The 20012-nt window shown below is 42.7% G+C and overlaps 1 protein-coding gene and 1 pseudogene across 1 annotated transcript in view; both read right to left on the bottom strand.

Annotated features, from left to right (window-relative positions):
- Positions 1–13770, bottom strand: part of SGPL1 (sphingosine-1-phosphate lyase 1) — a 62853-nt gene extending 49083 nt beyond the window's left edge. The window contains exons 1-2 of the mRNA XM_004470567.3: positions 13635–13770; positions 12850–12911 (exon numbers count right to left, since the gene is read on the bottom strand). Of these exons, the coding sequence (XP_004470624.1) occupies positions 12850–12876 (27 nt within the window). The 5' untranslated portion in view covers positions 12877–12911; positions 13635–13770. The remainder of the gene's footprint in view (positions 1–12849; positions 12912–13634) is intronic.
- A 2174-nt stretch (positions 13771–15944) lies between these two features.
- Positions 15945–19489, bottom strand: LOC101413593 (uncharacterized; annotated as a pseudogene).
- Positions 19490–20012: the final 523 nt, after the last annotated feature.

Raw genomic sequence — 20012 nt, 5'->3', positions numbered from 1 at the left:
ATAGTCTGATGATACTGTCTCATAATCTGTAACAAATGTTCCATAACAGTGTGGTGTGTTTGGTGAAGAGGTGTTGTATAGGAATTCCACACATGTGCATGACTGTTTTGTAAATTCACAACTTCTGCAATAAAAATATATTTTTTAAAAAATTAAATTCAGAATTACATTTTTTTAAAAAATAGCTTATGGCCCTCAACACTGCCAGATGGACGTTTTACTCTATTTACTTGTGGTTAGGACAAGGTTATCAAGTGAAAACAGATGCTGATTCTTTCAACTAATGATTATGAGCACTGCCTTCTGAAATCTATCAAGCAAAGTGCCATGGGAAGCTGAAACTGGTGGAGAAGACAACAATGCATAAAACTAAGTTCCATAAGCAGAGGAACAGACTGAGGGATGTAGGGGTGAGAACAAAGACGGTTTTGTTGGTAAATGTATATACTCTTAGCCTGAGGCAAGTAGTAAAGATGTGGGTGAAAAAGGACTCAGGACTCGCAAACTTGCAGGTGGCAGGATGCCAAGTGTGTCACCCAATCCCAGAGAACCCCTGCCCTAGCCAGATGGCCTCCTGTGAGGGTACACAGAGGCTCCCTTTGAAAGCACAAAGGAAGAGTGTTGGCATTAACCAGTACCCTTGAACACTGAAAGGAGAATTCCTTGAATAACTAGCAAGATCCCACAGGCTTCACACAGAAAGAAGTTTCTCTTCCTCAAGTACACCGCGGTGGACCAAGAAGTTCTCTCCCTCCCTTCCCACACTTCCATCACTAAGAGGATGATCTACATTTGTCACCCAGTTAAGATATCTAGACTTTCCAAATTTATAATCATTTGTAAAGACCCCCTTCCTGCAAGTCATGCTGCTATCAGAGAAAATAAATATTGGATATTTGCTGAGAAGCGTAACCTAAGGAAGTTACAAAGTCTTTCTCTGGAAATGTCTAACATGTAATCCTATTCAAAAGAATAAAACATAGAACTTATCCCAGGGTCTCTAATTACCTTCAACCTATATAAATAAACACCCTTTTGAAAGTCTGCCTTCAAAATCCAGTCACTTCATGCTAATGTGCTGGAGGTGCAGTTAACGTTGGGATTTAAGATATATTTAGGGGATTTGAATCTCTGGACTGACAATGTGATAGCCAGGTCCTGAACCTCAACAGACTCCAGCACCTACAATCTGATTTATTGGACTTACCACACTCAGCTAAGATGGAGTTGAAGAAGGACAATCACCACACCATGGAGCCTAGAGTGATTACAACTGAAAATGGGAGGATTGCATCCAGCATCCATGTAGAATGTGAGCCTCCTCTTGACATAGAGGTGCAATGGACACAACCAATCCAATGTCCACATAGAAGAGGTGGTATTGGATTGAGAAAAGTGGACATGGTGGACGATGGGTATGGGGAAAGGCAGGAAGAGATGAGAGGTGGAGGTGTCTTTGGGACATGGAGCTGCCCTGGATGGTGCTTCAGAGGCAATCACCGGACATTGTAAATCCTCACAGGGCCCACTGGATGGAATGGAGGAGAGTATGGGCCATGATGTGGACCATTGACTATGAGGTGCAGAGGTGCCCAAAGATGTACTTACCAAATCCAATGGATGTGTCATGATGATGGGAACGAGTGTTGTTGGGGGGGGAGAGGGGGGGGTGGGGGAGCGGGGTTGAATGGGACCTCACATATATATTTTTGATGTAATATTATTACAAAGTCAATAAAAAAAAAAAAAAAAAAAATCCAGTCACCATGAAGCTACTTTTTAAAACTGAAGTAAGCAGTTGATGAAATCCAAATTAAAAATTAAAATTTGGAGGAATTTCAGTCTCTTTTTATAATCTGTTCAAAGAACAGGAAAACATGTGCTTCCAATAGAAATTATGCATTTTCTAGGACACCCCTCCAACTTACCTGACTCTGATTCTATGGAAGCTATTTTACAAATCTGAAAGTTATAGATAATATATATAAACAGAGAGCAATGCAAAATAAATTTCATCTATAAACATGTAAATTCTGCCATGTCCAGTAGATAATCAATAGATTTCCCTCCCCGACTATGAAAGAAACCAGTTCTGCCTGCATCTGCAAAAGTCATTTCAGTATTCCTGATCTAAAAATGTGCCTGTCTTTGAACTTCAGCTTTAAACAAGTTATATCTGCCTGCATTCTTCATTATGAGTAAAATAAAATCTTTTACATGTGTTCATTTCATACCTATATAAGAATCACCACTTTACCATTCTTTGAAAATTGTCTTCTAAAAAAGCTAGAGATCTGCTCGGCACCAACCCCTCAACACCCACCCTCCAAATGCTTGCAAACATAAAATCTTGCAAATAATGACAAAGAGTTCAGAACATTCTGAAGTCACTGGGGTCATATGGGACAGGCTAATAACCCTGGCTCCAAAATGAATCACAGATATAGCCTTAGTATTAAAAACTGTCCTGTTATACATAGAGTAAGCCCAAGGCACCTCTGTCCCCTCAAGGTGAGCACAAAACAAATACTATTGGATATATCCATTACTTAAAATTCTCTAGAAAAAGTCTTATGACTGCAATAAGAATGAAGTACTGATACATGTTATGACATGGATAAAACCTGAAAACGTTAAAATGAAAGGCAACCACAGATTGTATGATTCTGTTTATATGAAATGTCCTGACTAGCCAAATCTACAGAGACAAAAGCAGATTAGTGGTTGCCTGGAAGCTGGGCTGGCACACCCCTCCCTCCATCCCAGCCACAGCCCAGTTTAGGACCTGGGGGTTGAGCGGAAATGAGAAGTGACTACTAATAAGTACGGGTTTCTTTTGAAAATGTTCTAAAACTTACTGTGGTGATGACTGCACAACTCTGTGAATATACTAAAATCCACTGAGCTGTACCACTGTATGCAAACAAAAGCTTTATGACCCAGCAATTCCATTTATGCTCACCAAATATTCTCTAAAGTAACACCAACCACCTATGGTTCTTTGGATTCACAGGTTTTACTACAAAAAAAGGGGGGGAAGGGATTGTGAAAAAATTTTATGAGCCACCAAAGACAGAAAGAAACTTTACAATTCCAAAAAGAGAGTAAATCTAGAGAGATTCCCAAATCATAAGTTTCTAAGAATAACTTGGAAATTTGTAGAGCAATTATATATAAGCCAGGCAAAAAAGCTGGTTATTGTCGACAGGCAAAATTTTTGAAAGGGTCTATAAACAGAATTACTGCCTGCTAAAATGATGAAACTTTTTTTAAAAAACACCTTCTTTTCTTCAGCCACTCATAAGCACATACTACTGCAAATACCCAGGTCAGCTGAAAAGCAGAATTACCTCTGAGTATTCTCCTAAACAGACGCCTCATCTCTATTCTTGGTGGACCTCTTTAAAAGCCATGCTAACAGTGTTCTTCAGAAAGCTAGTTACGGTGCAGTGGAATGTCTGGACTAGTACTCAAAAGCTTCGACCCTCATTTTAGCTCTCACTTAGAAGCTGGGTGACTTTCAGCAACTTGATTTTGATCATCTGCGAAAGGAAAGTTCCAAGCAAAGTCCCAAAGGTGGAGCTGGGAGAAGCTTTAAGCAATTTGAGTCCCAGGTCTATGTTGCACTTTCTCGTAAATAGTGATAGTAAAATGCACTTTACTAGTGGGTTGCACTTTCTTGTAAATGGTGGTAATAAAATGCACCTTTATAGTGAGCTGCACTTTCTTATAATGGTGGAAGTAAAATACACCTTAATCATGAGTTGCTCCACAGTTCTGTAATAGAGACATTACGTCAACTCTTAGCCTTTCATTATTTATTCTACCAGAAAGTTCCAAGTGCCCTTTTACCTAACAATAAAAGAGGATCAAGTCCCTTACCTACATATGTTTACAGATCATAAACCTTATTTCAGCAATCCAGATAGACTACTATTAACTGAGAAACCAAGTGAATCTTAAGTTTATCAAAGGGCTGGGTAAATATAATCCTAGACTTTCTCTGCCCTGGCTGCAATACAACTAGTCAAGCTGGTCCACCATGGTAGTCTTATATTTGCCCTAGATACCCTCCTATGATAGTCTGAAAACAGAATTTTCTACTGGGCTCAACGGTCTCAAAGACCTGGCACCACAGAGACTAGAAGTCAACATAGGAGTGAACGATATTCCTTTGCAGAACCATCTGCCAAAATGCATTTCAAAAGAGTGAATTTAAATACTTCAAGAAAAAGCTTCCAAAGAGCATGGTGCCCCCAACACTAAGTATAAATATACCACAACAGACATTTTTATTCCAAGAGTTCCAGAGGATTATGATTTTAGCCTTGGAATTAATGCCCTCAACAGGGTCCTTTTAATACTCAAAGAATCAAGGTTGCTTTGTACCCACCAAATGTTTGTGAAAATGTAAAGACTAGAGACATAAGAACACAGTAGGTTTCTACCCTGCAGGGAAATTACAGAAAAGGAAAGACATCTCACATTGTAAAATGTGAAAGGAAACAATTCTCAACGCTATCTCCAATGTTTAGTATGCAAGTTATAGAAATTTAAGGTATGTGACCCAAAGCTAAATCCAAAAGTTCTGTATTAAGAAAATCCTATAGGAAGGTAAATTGGTACAATCATTTTGGAAACCTGTTTGGCAGTATATACTTTATACCCAGCAATTTCATTTATGTTCACAAAAAGATATGTCCAGAATATAGCAACATCATTTATAATAACCAAAAGCTAGAAACAAATCTTCAGCTGTAGAAAGAATAAATAGCAATATTTTCATACATTGTAATAAAGCACAGAATGAGATAGGAAAAAAAAACTAATGCTGTATGGCAAGATGGCTGAATCTCAGAGATAAAATGTTGAACAAAGATGCCAAAAGAGAATATACTGTATGATGCCATTTGTAAGAAGTTGAAAAATCAGTAAAACTAATCTATGGAGGGCAGAAGATTACTTCTGGTAGGTAACAACTGGGAAAATGACATGAAGCTGTCCAGTGCTGGAAATTGCTTTTATCTTGATCTAAGTGGTAGTTACAGTGTATGCATACATAAACACTCACTGACTTAGACAATAAAGATGTTTACCCTTTACTGTATGAAAGTTATATCTCAAAAAAGAAAAACCTATACTTATTTTAATTCAACAGTAATTTACTCACTTCATGGGCTAGTGCCACTCGTAAATGACAGCGTGCCAAAATTTATGGGCTAAGAGGACTATTCTGCAGTTTCTGTCTACAGGCAAATCATTCATTCAGCAAGTATTTAAGATTTGCCTTAACAAAAGACTAGGGAAACGGACTTTGGCCCAGTGGTTAGGGCGTCCGTCTACCACATGGGAGGTCCGCGGTTCAAACCCCGGGCCTCCTTGACCCGTGTGGAGCTGGCCATGCGCAGCGCTGATGCGCGCAAGGAGTGCCGTGCCACGCAGGGGTGTCCCCCGCGTGGGGGAGCCCCACGCGCAAGGAGTGCGCCCGTGAGGAAAGCCGCCCAGCGTGAAAAGAGAGAGCAGCCTGCCCAGGAATGGCGCCGCCCACACTTCCCGTGCCGCTGACGACAGCAGAAGCTGACAAAGAAACAAGACGCAGCAAATAGACACCAAGAACAGACAACCAGGGGAGGGGGGGGAATTAAATAAATAAATAAATCTTTAAAAAAATAAAAAAAAAAAAGACTAATGTAGCTCTCTTCTGTTAAGGCAAAAAGCATTATTAGACTTTTTAAAAATCAACTTACAGGGTAAGATTTTAAGTCTGTATGTACCTATTAAGATTCAACAGAAACAAGACAATTGACAAGTCAAAACATAAAGCTGCACTCGTAAAACTGGAAATCCAAATGATCGATAAACATTTAAAGAGACTTAACCTGATTAGTAATCAGGGAAGTGCATATTGAAACTATAATATTTACATTTACATAGAGTGACAAAAAATGTACAAGTCTTATAAATACCAAGTCTGCCAAGCTGTGTAGGAAAGAACACATACTGCTGATGAGAGTAAAAATTTAATCACGCTCTTCAGAAAAGTTTGATATTACCTAGTAAAGTCAGATGTCTGTCCTTTACAATCCAGCAATTCCTCTCCTGAGTATAAATCCTAGAAAAACTCTTGCACTTGTGATCACGTGTCATAGACAGAAAGTTGATAATGTTCAAAACAGCCCCAAAGTAGAAACAACCATGGGAGTTGCTGAGGGCAGGGAGAGAGAAGAGGTGTGATATGGGGCATTTTCAGGACTTGGAGTTGCCCTGAATGATATGCAGGGAAGATGCAGGACATTACATATCCTGCCATAACCCACTGAATGGACTGGGAGAGGGTATAAACTACAATGTAAACTATAATCCATACTGTGCAGCAGTGCTCCAAATTGTATTCCTCAAACGCAATGAATGTGCCACATTAATGAAAGACGTTGCTGATGTGGGAAAAGTGGGGGGTGTGGGGAGTGGGGCATATGGGAACTCCCTGTATTTTTTAATGTAACATTCTGTGTGATCTACATATCTTTTAAAAATAAATTAAAAATATACTTTTTCAAAAATTCATACTAAAAAAAAAGTAGAAACAACCCAAATGTCTACCATCAGTTAAATGGATACATAATTTGTGGTTTAGTCATACATCGAAATACTATACAGCTATGAATATGAATGAACTAAGATATATATAACATGGATGAATCACAAATATTGAACATAGGAAAATCACCAAAAAATATACATAAGGCCATGTATACTAAGTTCAAAAACAAGCCAACTAAACTTAGGGAAACATAAGTAGAAGGAACACTATTTTTTTTTTTAATGCTAGGAATAGTTATTCTAAAAGCCAGAATAGTGGTTATCCCTAGGTAGGAGGGAAGGGGATATGAGAGGATGAGGCACACGGGATTGGGGGTAAATGTTTCATTTCTTAAGCTGGGTGGTAGAGATGCAGTTGTTTTTTATTATTCTTTAAAATTTCGATGAGAGCTTTACAAACTCTTCTCTAATAGATTTCATGCAAAAACATTTTTAATTAAAAAGAGAGGCAAGTCTTCCTCCCTTTCCTCTTTCTGCTGAATGAAACGTGAACATGACAGCTGGAGCCCAAGCAGCTATGCTGGCCAAGTGGGGCAGCACTAAGGGGCAACTGCAAGAGAGTGGCCTGGGAGTTAAGACCTGGGAGTTGCCACACCAGCCAGGAACCATCTACACCTCCAGATTTCACTTACTTTTTTTTTAAGATATTTTTTTTATTTCTGCCCCACCCCCACCCCACCCCTGCACTTCGTTGTTTGCATTTGCTGTCTGCTCTGTGTGTCCATTGGTTCTGTACTCTCTGTGTCTGCTCGTCTTCTCTTCAGGAGGCACTGGGAACTGAACCCAGGACCTCCTATGTGGGAGAGAGGCACACAATCACTTGAGCCACCTCTGCTCCCTCCTTTGTTGTGACTCTCATTATGTTTCCTCTTTCTGTCCCCTTGTTGAGTCAGCTCGCCATGCAAGCCCGTCAGGTCAGCTTGCTCATCTTCTCTAGGAGGACTGGAAACTGAAACCAGGCCCTGCCATGTGCCAGGCAGGCGCCCAAATGTTTGATCCACATCTACTTCCCGATTTCACTTACTTTAGAGAGATATAGTTCTATCTTTGTAAAATCCCTATTACTTAAGAATTTTCTGTTACATATTGCCAAACCTAATTCTAACTGAAGCATTCAGTGATTTGGTCAAACGAAAAACTTTCTAACAATGGGAGCAATTTTCTGAGAAAGAATTCCACACCTTCTACAGGCAGCGTATTATGGAAGGGATTCCTACCCAGCAGGGGAAACGAGGCTACAGGTTTTCCAAAGGCCCTTTAGGCAATTAAGATTCTAAGGCTACTCCTGGAACAAAAGCTCTCTGGACTTGCCAAAGTATGGGAACACTGCCTCTGAATCAGTCCTTCTGTTCCCATCAGTGAGAACACTCCTCTATAGCAATCCATATCCTACCTACTCTGTGAGACTTGCTCAACTGTTAGCGCCCCGCTTGTGCCTTTCAAAACTAACTCACCCTAATTCTTATTACTTCAGCATGCCGGGTATCCTCCCTTTGCTCTTCCAGATCCACGATCGGACCTTCACCACCTCAGCCACATGTCCCACAAGGCCGCCCTCTACAAATTAGATCAAGCAGATTCCCTTATCCTCTGGTTTCTACTTGGGGTTCACAAGTGGGAGGCTCCAGTACATCAGAGGGCAGGAGAAGAAAGAGTCCGAGGTATTTATTTTTTGTCCTCAATTCCCTTCCTGCTGGGCCACTGGCTGGCAGTGGCTGCCTTCCTACAAGGCACCATCTCCTGCAGCTACAGCTCCCTCCAGGGTTCCCTCCCTGTCCCTGCAGACCTAGGAGTCATGACAGCTGTTGCTAGCCCTGCACTGTTTTCTCTCTCCCTGGTTTACCTTAACTCTGCATAGCCTCTGTGACTATCCCTCCATCTCCTCAATCACACTGCTGGCATGTGCCACGAGATACATCCAGCAAGCTACTTTCAACCTTCACATACTTCCATCTTCTCAGATGGCTCCAATCTCCCCCTGGTTCCTCTCTCAATAATTGGGTTCTGTATGTTTACACATATTGACTGATTCATCTACAGTCCAATTCCCTGTGGAAAATTCTTAATCCCATGCTGATTCGCAATTGTGCCCATGTATACAAACTGTATGTTATTTTAGGTTGGGCAAAGCCTAATTAAGAAGGTAAACGTTACTAAAAACTTCTAACACATAGATTACAAAGTTAAGCCAAATACTGGCATTTGGGGTTTATCTATTTATAACTCCCCTTTCCCTTCGCCCAAAGGCTGGAGAAATTATATTTGTTATTACAGTTCTGCTTCATTAAAAGAGTGGCACAATGACAAGTACTGTGCTCATCCTACATCAAACACTCATGTGTCAACAAATTTTTAAATATCCCAACCTGTCAATCCCAATGAACTGTCCCTATCTCTAGCTACTCGTACCAACAAGACACAAGATGCAAAGAAGAGAAATGAGCTTTCAGTGCCAATTTTTCAGCTTAGCAATGAAATCTCATTTAAGACTCAGAAGTTGTACCTGAAAAAGATTCAAGGGTCAAAGATAAAACTCTCAGGCTTGGAGAGATTCGATTTTGGAACCCCCCCAAAAAAACAAAGCTGAGAGGCTTGCTCTTTCTAAATCAAGAAAAGAGTGCTGCAGAAATGTTGCAAAGGCAAGCATTTCTTCAGAATTTTACTCTGCTACAGAAGTTCATGCTGTATTCTCCAATACATACTGCAAAGCAGTGGGGCCTGACCACAGGCAAAACCACCCCAAATAACAAGATAACATACCCCATACCCATTAAATGCCAAGAGAAGACTTCTTCCTCAGGCCCTTTGAACTCACTGGCAACAAAGACACCCAGTTATCTATGTTAAGAAACAGACCAGGGTTTCCCAACTTCAGAACTATGGACATTTTAAGCCAGATAAACCTTAGGTGTGGAAGGCTGTGTGCATTGTCAGATGTTTAGGACCATCCCTGGCCTGACCCACCAGATGCCAGTAGCACATGCAGGCACACGCACTCTAGCTTTGATAACCATAAACATCTCCAGGACTGCCAAATGTCCCTGGGGTTAAAATCACGCTGGTTGAGAACCACTGCCCTAGATAAAAAGTATCACTCAAACCCTACCCAGTACCACCAAGGAGGCACATGATTTGACTCACCTAGGAATACCAGTTAGCTTCTTTGGGAGGGAAAAGAGAACGACCACCTAAGAAGTAGACCTGGTTTTAGGAAGTATTTTCTAACTTAAAAGCTACCAGTATTCGGCAACTTGCAAAGTGATGCCACTCCTTGAAGTACGTGGATAAAAAGGATGGCGCCCAAGTGGAGAAAGGTTGCTACAAAACTGTCTGACTCAAATTCCCTCTGAAAGTATCACAACTCTCAGTAGGTGAATGCACTCGCTCATTTTATTCTCTCTGAGACGTGGGTGGAAAGTATTACAGTCCATGACATGTTATATATGAGAAAATGGAAAAAAGTCAGGTAAAGCACTGAAATCAAATGAGGGTAAAATTAAGGAGGGAAGAGACTGAGGGCTGACAGCTCCTTAGGCTGGAGTTCAAGGTTTGTCATATATGGATTCCAGCCAATCTTCAGTTTTATATCACACGAGGGTTTCAATCCCATCAAACCCAATGCCCCCTTTTTATAACAAATATTTTGTAATACTTGTAATGCCCCTTAATTATTCTGAAATGAAATTCAAAGATAATAATATACCTATAGGAACAAACTAAAAATTTTTAATATAACACCCTAACTGTAATGTAAAGGAAAATAAAACAAGAATATTTTATAATAAAACATGTATTTTCAGACAAGACACACATACATTCTCAAAATGTCCCCTAGAGGGCAGAGCTCTCAACAGCCTTTCTGCTCTATGTAAACTCATCCCCCATCAGCCACAATGGTCAGCACCTTCTGTCCCTGACAGTGAACTTGGCCAGGAGGCAGCATCACACAGTAGAAAAGAATTGAGAGATTAGAAGTCAGACTAACTGGGTTAAACCTGGCTCCACCACTTAATGATTGTGGTACCTGAGACAAGCAAGTCATTTACCAGCTGCAAGTCTGATTTTTCACGTGTAAAAGGAGGACACCAGCAAATTCTTCAAAAGGTTTTTGTGGAAATCAAATGAGTATGTAGCATATCTATTTCTGCACTAACATGTAATACATGCTCAATAAATTTTAGCTATCAGATACATATTATTTCTGAATCTATTTCACATTGTTTCCTAGTTTTTGCTCATTTTATTCCCCCAGCAGAAAGGATAGATGGCTGGATATCCATTTATCAGAGATACTCTAAAAATGATCCATGCACAATACAAGAAATTGCATCAAATGACTTCTAAGATGCTCTCTCTCTCTCTCTCTCTCTCTCTCTCTCAGGAGATACCAGATATTGAACCCAGAGCTACACCACTCTGCCTAAGACTGTTTCTAATTCTGAGTCTATGAAATACTGCCGGCATTGAGGTTATTTTTTCATTCATTTGGTTCTTTTCTTCTCAGGTGGAGGGCATGTCCTATAAAGGACCTAGCGAAAGACCTTGAACTCAGATCATGATGGTATAGCGGCACGTCGAAAAGTCAGCCCTGGTCATTCGTTCTTTACCATTTAGCCTCAAATAGCACAGTACAGTTCAAGGAAGTGATGGCAACTTTTCCAGCAAAAGCACTTCATGCAACATGTATGCTGTCCTCAGGAAGTGACAATTCTCAGGGACAATTCTCAGGGCTGGTGTATCCGTATGAATTAGTTCTTGACAGCAACAAAAACAAAAGCAACACCCTTATGCATCCTTGATTATCAGGTGAGGAAGTGAAAGACAGAAAGGTTAATGAATTACTTCAAAACAAAACTGATTCCAAAGTTAATGTTCTGAGTAAAAGTAATCACTGCTCAGACTTAAACACAGAAGCCCAAGAAATAACAAGAACATCCCTGTGGGCAGAGATTTACATAGTTATCTACAATTTACATAAACATATCCACCTCTAAGAGGGAAAACAGGAATTACCAATTGTTACAAGTCACCTTTTAACCCTCCAAGTTACTAACAGTGGTTATCTCTTTGTGAGGGAATTATGGGAGGGAGGGGAAGGGAAGGAAAAGCTTCTTTTTGCTTGTTTTCAGTTTCCAATTTCCCTATTATAAACACATACTGTTCTTGTAATAAGAATGTAATATTACGTAAAGTTAGTCATTACTTTTGAAAATCCATGAAATCTGGGGCAAGAAACTATTGGAGGTGAACTCTTCATTTGGATTTAACTACATCTCTCACGGACATGCTAAAATGATTCTTGCTCCCTGCCTCCAATCAGAACTAATCACAACTTAGTTTCCTCTTCTTCACCCCTCACCACAACCTTACAAGTTTTGTCACTAGAGGAAATCAGCACCAAGTATAAGAAAACTGCACTATTAGTTTTTACCAGCTTCCCAGTGACAACAAGCAACTCTGAAATAGGGCGAGAAAGAGAGGATAAAGAATTGTTTTAAATCACTGACTTTGCACAAAGAGAAATGACGTATTAAACAAAAGCCAAGCCCTTACACTTTTTCTATACCACTATTTGAAAGCAATGGGTTCCCCATAACTCTCACACTAAAAAGCTTCTTTTTTGTCCCAAAAATAGTCATTTTGGGAAACACTCATTTTACAATACCATTCTCCCTGCTGGGTTAAAAAAAAAAAAAAAAAAAAAAGGAAAGAAAAACAGCAAGGAAAGATGTCAGGAAATAGAGCGCTTACCAAAGCAGCCATATTTCCCATTCCAACAACAACAAAAAAACCACTTAAATTCAGATTAGTTGACTACAACAGGCATTTGTTACACACTTCTTATTATATACAGAGCACTATGATAGGTGTTTACTCATCTCTAGACAAATAAGACCTAGCTGCCTTTCAGGGGGTCCTAACTTTAGTCTGAGAAACACGTATAAACTATGACAGACTGATAAAGTGTAATAATAAAGTTTTAAAAATCTCCTCTGATAATATGGGAAGGGAGAAGTTAAAACCAATTGCTAGAATTTTGAAAAAGATTCTTCAAGAATTTTCAAATTTTACACATATTCGTATATTTAATTCGGTCATTTGTCTATCCTGATCATTAAACCCAAACCAAAATGTGCCGTAAAGGTTCAGCTGCTCCACAGCAAACATTACAGATAAAGTGTAGACGCTCAGATTCTTTAGACTAAAACAAGTGCCTGGTAACAACGAGGGTGTCTGGGAAAGCCTCACCAACATCAGAAGGTCCGCGCTAGGCATCTTCCTCTTCCTACCGTCCTTCCAGCGCCTTCTGTCTGTAAAAGGGAACCAGCTTTATTTACTTCCAAGGCTTTAAAATCATAGCATCTGCCTGCTGGGATATGCCCAAGCAGTCAAGCAATGGTGTCTACCTCTTTTGAGAGCTCAGATTTCACTCCCAGACATCACGTTCCACCCCTAGCTCCCCAAATCAGCCAATCAGGGTCCTGTGGCAATTGTGTTTCCCTCCCACACACAACCAAACGAACCCAGACCCAGCCTCCTAATAGCACTCAACGCAGGTAGACGGCAGGGCAAGGTCCTGCAGCCCGGGGATTCAACCCAACCCGGCTGAAAGCAGCCCGTCCGGAACCCCAGCTTCCACCGGCCGCCCTTCACTAACCAGCTGACCTCGCTCTCGACCTCATCCCTCCCTCCCGATACTCCTCGCCCCGCGTCTGAAGGATCCGCAAATCCCGGCCGCCCCCAAGCCCACCCCCGCCCCGTCTGGAGTGTTCCAGCTCCTTCTCGGCCCGGGCGCCCGCGCTCCAGCCGCTCTCGGACGTGGTCCGGGCCCCCAGCGCCTCCCGGTGCGGGTTCCTCTCCAGCGGGTCCCAGACCCTCCTCCCCTGGACGGACTTTCCCTCCCTACCCGGGCAGGACCCACCCCCCTCCACTGAGTCCAGATCCTATCCCCCGCCCCTCCTCCTGCTCAGCCCGGAGCCAGCGCCCCCGCTCCGCTCCCCGGACACCGCGCAGCGCGCCGGGCTCTTCCTCACCCGGCGGCTGATTCGCGAGCCTCCACGCTCCGGCCTCCGGGACGCGGAGATTGAAGATATGGCCACCGCCGGCCCCGCCCCTCCCGGCCCGGAAATGGCTCGGGCGGTGCCGGCCGGCCTCCCCGCCCCCGAGTCCCGGCGTGCGCGGCCCCGCCGCTGGCCGCGCGCACGCCTCGACCCGGGCGCCAAGCCTCCCTCCTTCCCTCCAAAGCCCCGCGGCGCGTGCGCGCTTCCTGCTGGTCAGGCTGGGCGCGCACCCGGTCCCTCCTGCCAAAGTCAAAGCCGCGGCCGTTCTCTGCCCTAGGAGGTCAACAGTTTTTGGCAACCTTTTTAAAAAAACAATTTTCTGGTCACATTTCGGTCACTTGGAGATCCCGAGAGAGTCTGCTTGCAAAACACAGTACAAACTGGCCCCAAAAACGACCCTCTAGAGGTGGCCTTTCGGGTTTATTAGGTAACTCCGTGATTTACCCCTTGTCTCTTTCCTGGGTTAGAGATTTCTTTTTTTACCGTTGAGGTCTGTGGTGCCGGAAGAAAATCATGAAAGCTCCCTTAAATAGAATTACCATCCTTGTGCCCCTCTTACCCGCAACCCCACTCCACCTCCCAAATGGAGACCAGAGACAAAGGGTATTGGACAAAAATGCTACCAGTACTGTACTTTCGTGATCAATGTTGAGAATTATCTAATATTCGGGTGACAACATGGATCACCAGGATCACCTAGGTCACCCTTCATTTCCAGTTGAAGACATCAAATCTCAAAAGCATTTTCCATTACTTGCTCAGATTGCCATGAAACTAATTTAATGGAAATGAAAGGCAGCATAGTGACAGGTATCTATGATCAGTGATCTTTGATAAGATAAAAAGGCAAAGGGTGGATTTTTTAAAAATAGCAAACAGTGATAAATTAGAAGATACTTACCTATACACAGTATTTTTTTTTAAGATGAGCTACTCTTTATTGAAGAGAAAACATAGTACTTAGAAAACAAAGGCCCTCTTCAGGCAATACCAAAACCTTATGAATCTTGCTCTTTCTTTGCTCCCCACACCTACTTTTTTTTTAATCAAAAAAAAATTTTTGGCCAAACTTTTTATTTCGTATTCTTTAATTGTTTAACATACACTTAAGTGGTCTTATTGGGGGAGAGAGAAAAAGGAGGTTCTTGCAGATTCCTAAAGAAATATCAGAAAGACAAAATATGGCCAGCATTATCCATTTGTTTTTTTGGGTGTACTGGGTGAATAATACTTTCCTTGCATAAGCATCTGATCTCAGTTTTTCAAACTGAGAACATAGAGATTTCAGTTTGAAGACATCCTGAAATCCTAAAAGTAGCATTACCCCGACCATCCTCTAATATCTAGACTGTCTAGGCAGAAAGATTCATCTCTCCATTTTATTTTATTTTATTTTTAAAGATTTATTTTTATTTATTTAATTCCCTCCCCTCCCCCGGTTGTCTGTTGTCTGTGTCTTTTTGCTGCGTCTTGTTTCTTTGTCCGCTTCTGTTGTCGTCAGCAGCACGGGAAGTGTGGGCAGCACCATTCCTGGGCAGGCTGCACTTTCTTTCGCGCTGGGCGGCTTTCCCTACGGGGTGCACTCCTTGCACGGCGCACTCCTTGCGTGTGGGGCTCCCCTACACGGGGGACACCCCTGCGTGGCGGGCACTCCTTGCGCGCATCAGCACTGCGCATGGGCCAGCTCCACACGGGTCAAGGAGGCCCGGGGTTTGAACCGCGGACCTCCCATGTGGTAGACGGACGCCCTAACCACTGAGCCAAGTCCGTTTCCCCATCTCTCCATTTTAGATGGCGAGATATTTATGGAAGTTCTCAGGATTGCTTGCTGCATTTACTGGGGAAAATCAGATAGGAAGTGACCTTTAGGGACATTTTTACTTGGAAAGTTACAACACTAGTACACAAGTCATTGTTGAAAGCAATGTCGTAAATCAAATAAAATTAAACATGTTTTACTTTTCTTCACAAGATCATAAAAATTATGGAGGGGAACATAGGAAATTTTTAAAAGGTTGCAAATTTTTCTCTCTTATTAGTTATGACACTGTTTGTTTCTTTGAAACAGAGGGTTAAGCCCATAGTTTTGGTTTTTTTTAGTATCTGCTTTTTCCTTCACTTCTGTCAGATCAGCTTCCTCCATAGCCACCACCTCTTGGTGCTCCGCAGCTTGAACTACTGTAGAAATCACGTGGAGGAGGATACTTTCTGTAGAAGCAAGGAGCCCTCTTTCCTGTCTGCCAACGTGATCACGACCACTTGAGTAGAGATCACTTTGGCTGCTTAACTGTCTTGATTTCCACCATATCCATCACATGAGCTGCTGTAATCCTCATAGCAACTGCTTCCACCAAAAGATGGCAGGGCCCTCGTGTGGAGCACTAGGTGAGTTACCATAATTCTTATATGAATCTCTGTAGGACCCTCCACTCAGATGATCCGAATAGTCTCGATCACAACCATAGCCATCTCCATCACTATAGTCACTTGAAGGACAGTCATCACTGGAGAGACCATAATCACAGTATGGATAATCTCTTGGTAGTGGTACATGATTCCTTGTATTACGAGACCTTGGGTAATTGCTGCTTGAATAATGATCTTTAGTAGAATATCCGTCATCTCTTGGGGGCAAATAAACATTTCTACGAGAGCACAGGCCTCCGCTTCATGGTGGACCTCCATAACTGTCTATTCCACTTGATACAGGCGCTTTCCCCACCCCCCACCATTCCACTGCTGCTGCGAACTGGTCCTGAAGGGGCAGATCTTTTAGGAGGAGGCACCCCATTCGGTGGTGGTCTTCTTTTTACTGGAAGAGGTGCCCTGGAAGAACTCATGCTAAAATTCATGGAATATCCAACACCATCCATGTACCCTCACATGAGGGAGGTCCCGTAGTTCTTCCACTTCCTTCTCTTCTGCCCCTAAGACCTCTGGGAAGGCCTCTGCTTCTTGGCAGTGGAGGCGGTCCATATTTACCACTTTCAGATGATGCTGTAGTGGCTTATTCTACCTTGATGTCTTTTCCATCTAAGGACTTCCCATTCCTGTCTCTGGCATCTGCCAGGCTTTCAAAGGTGACAAAAGCAAAACCTCTTGATTTGTTGGTTTCATGGTTTTTCATCAAGAGTACTGGTCTTTCATCATGAGTACTTCCATATTCATCTCTATGTGCTAAATACTGCCTCAAGGGTTTTCTCATTTGTGTCTGCACTGAGCCCTCCAGTGAAGAGCTTTCCCAGACAATGCTTCAACCATTTGTTTTTCCCTGAGTCAGAGAGGTGAAGACCCTTTCAGTTTTCCAGGAGCTCGCCAACAGGCGCATCCTAGTGACTCAGCAGGCGCCAGGGCTGTCGGGTTGGGCCAGAGGACAAGGGGCGAAATCTCCTAGCATTACTGTGCAATGAGCTTTTAAATCAATGTTATTGAACCACATTCATAAACCATCCATCTAACATGTACAATCAATGGCATGTGGTATAAATCACAGAATTGTTACGAGGCCCCGAAGCAATGCTACTCCTGGCAGTTCCAGATGAGAACCTGGGACTGGCCTCGCAGCTCTGTGCATCTATGAAACTGGAGTGGGGAGCTGCTTCAGGTCCCCCTGTGCTCTGACCCCACCCCACCCCTGACTGAAGAATAGTATCAGGGATTACAAGAGAATATCTGTTAGAAGCAGCCAGAGACAAAGGACACGTGAGGATTAAGGAAGGAAACGTCAGCTTTCCCAGGGAATCACACTACAAGATGAGCTAATCCCCACTGACTGTCAGTTTTCCCTGCCCTAGCCATATTGTTGGGGGCTTGGAGCAGGGCGATAGAGAAAGGATGGGGGCAAAGGGGATATAAGTAAAAGGATTTTAGTTGATGGATACAAAAAAGGAAGAAACGTTGGCTATGGAGGGGACATATCCCAACTACTCTTCCTCCCCCAAATAACAGAATTTCCATGAAGGAGAAACTTGGCTACATGGTGGGAGGCACAGATGGGGTTGTCTACAGATTTAATACTCAAAATGTGGTCTACACCCGCTCTCTAAAAAGCAGGAGCACACTCCCCATGCCCCTATTCCTGTCTCGGAGACCTCCCCACCTCCGTGCTGACCCCCACCTCCATCCACCGGGGGCCTCTGTGCACACTCACCTCAGGACAAGGCTGTGAGCAGATCTTAGGGGGTTGTAGTTAGCCCCTCCTCGAGAGGAGTCGCTCACAGGAAAGCCCCTGGGGAGCCCCAGAGAGCCTAGAAGGCCCAAGGCCGAGCAACACACTTGGAGGTTCACGCCAGAGCTGCCAGTAGGGGCAGGAGAGCCAAGCGGCAAGCAGACGTGGGAACACCCACAACAAAAAAGCAAGTGCCCAGAATTGCCACATTGGAATGAGCAGGAAAGTACAGTGAGTCACTGAACTATAATGGCTTGACCAGTTCCCCTGGCCTTGCCCAAGTGCATGTCCAAGATGCCAATTCAATCAGAAGTCAGACTGGCCAACCCCTCAGAGGATCAGGAGTTATTTCCCAAGGAAGCCCCACTCTCCCAAAGAAGCCTGCTGTTCTTATTTAGGCTGCAAGGTCACTTAGCAAAGCATCAAAAACAGAACATGTCTGGTTATGAAAAAACAAGTAAATACCAACTCCCTTTGTCAATTGAAAGATTCAGTTTGAAAGGCAGGCTGGCAGGCCTTCCTTTACCCTCGAGCAAGTTATTCTGTCCAAGCCTTTGCTTTGTCATTTGTGAAATGAGGGCTGATAACATCAATCATAGGACAGCTGTGAGAATTGCAGATGGGTGTGAGAGCACCCAGCACCTAGCACAGTCCCTCCTGAGCCTGAACCACTGGGCACCCCAGAACTGGTAGCCAAATGCCTCCACATCCAGGGTGAGTTCCAGAAGACTCCAGCCCCAGCCTTCTGTCTTGGATGCCCTTGCCCTGGGTTTAGTCCCCATTAGAACCCGACCCCCACAAGTTGATTAGTCCTTCCAATGTGCCTGTCTCCCTCTTAAAGGACCCTTAGGCCTTTGCAAGCTTTTTCAGGGAGCCAGAGAGCAACTATTTTTCCCACAGGTTTTGTTGCTTGATCAGTAACTCCCAAACCAACCAGACCCAACATCCCCTGTTTATAACAAATATTTTTCACAACTCTCTTTCACTCACCTGAAATGAAATTCTTATGTGATATAACCTACCTACACGTAGGATTCTTTTTACAAAGAAGTTATAGTGCCCTAACTTTTATAAAGACATGAAAAAGTCATACTAAAATCCTACGTAATTTTATGTGTAATCCTCAGAATTCACCACACTAGAAGTGTGGCAGTGAAGTTGGCAGATACATGAATTTACTTACAATGGGTAAGTATGTATTTTAGAGAAGACAATATTTAATTAGATATTGTATTAGTCAGGGTTCTCTAGTGAAAACAGAATCAACAGGAGATATCTGGCAGTAGTGAGAGATTTTATAAGTCTCTCATGTGACCATGGGGATGCACAAGTCCAGGTTCCGCAGGCAAGGTGCAACCAGGGGCTCCAGTGAAATTCCAGTGAAGGTCTTTGACGACTTTCCGGGAAACGTTGGCAGTCCAAGGACGAGCTGGGAAATTCTCTCTGAATGTTGAAATCACCTCCCCTTTTAAGGCATTCAACTGATCAGAAAAAGTATCACTCATTGCTGATGGCAATCTCCCTGACTGATATAATTGTAATCAGCTATCTATGCAGTAAAGTCTCTGGTGACTAGAGTCCAAAAATGTTCTTGTGTTACAATTAGCCCAGTGCTTGCTTGACCAAACAACTGGGCACAATTACCTGGCCGAATTGACATGTTAGTCTAACCATCACAGTCCACCCCTTGTCAACTCAGCAACCATACATATTACTTTAAACAATACTAAGTCTCTAAGTAAAACAATAACAAACAGACATGTGTTTATATATATATATATATATATATTTCCACCTAACAATGTTCATCTCTCTTGCATATAATCAGTAAAACATTAATTCCCTACAGAATAGGGTGCAAGTTCTTAAGTAATATTCACTCTTAGATTTGACATCCTCAAACATTATGACATGAAACTGGTACAACTTATCATATAATAATGGAAAAGTTTGAGGAAGAAAACTAAGAAGTTCGTTTGTGTACATATACAATCATACTCATAACAAAATGACGCAGAAAAATTCATGGCCATTGCAGTCCTCATTGCTGTAACTGGTCACATGGTTGAAGTTAATTTTTATAACTACCTTCTTCCACTACCCATTCCATGTTCCCATTACCCTTAGCAAGCACTTCAGCTGGCCATGGTTCTTTACCTGGTGGGGTGACCCAAACTTTCATT

This window comes from Dasypus novemcinctus, chromosome 6 (genome assembly GCF_030445035.2).
Source record: "Dasypus novemcinctus isolate mDasNov1 chromosome 6, mDasNov1.1.hap2, whole genome shotgun sequence".
NCBI lineage: Eukaryota > Metazoa > Chordata > Mammalia > Cingulata > Dasypodidae > Dasypus > Dasypus novemcinctus.
Note: the sequence above shows the minus strand (reverse complement) of the source record. Positions and strands in the feature narration are given on the sequence as shown.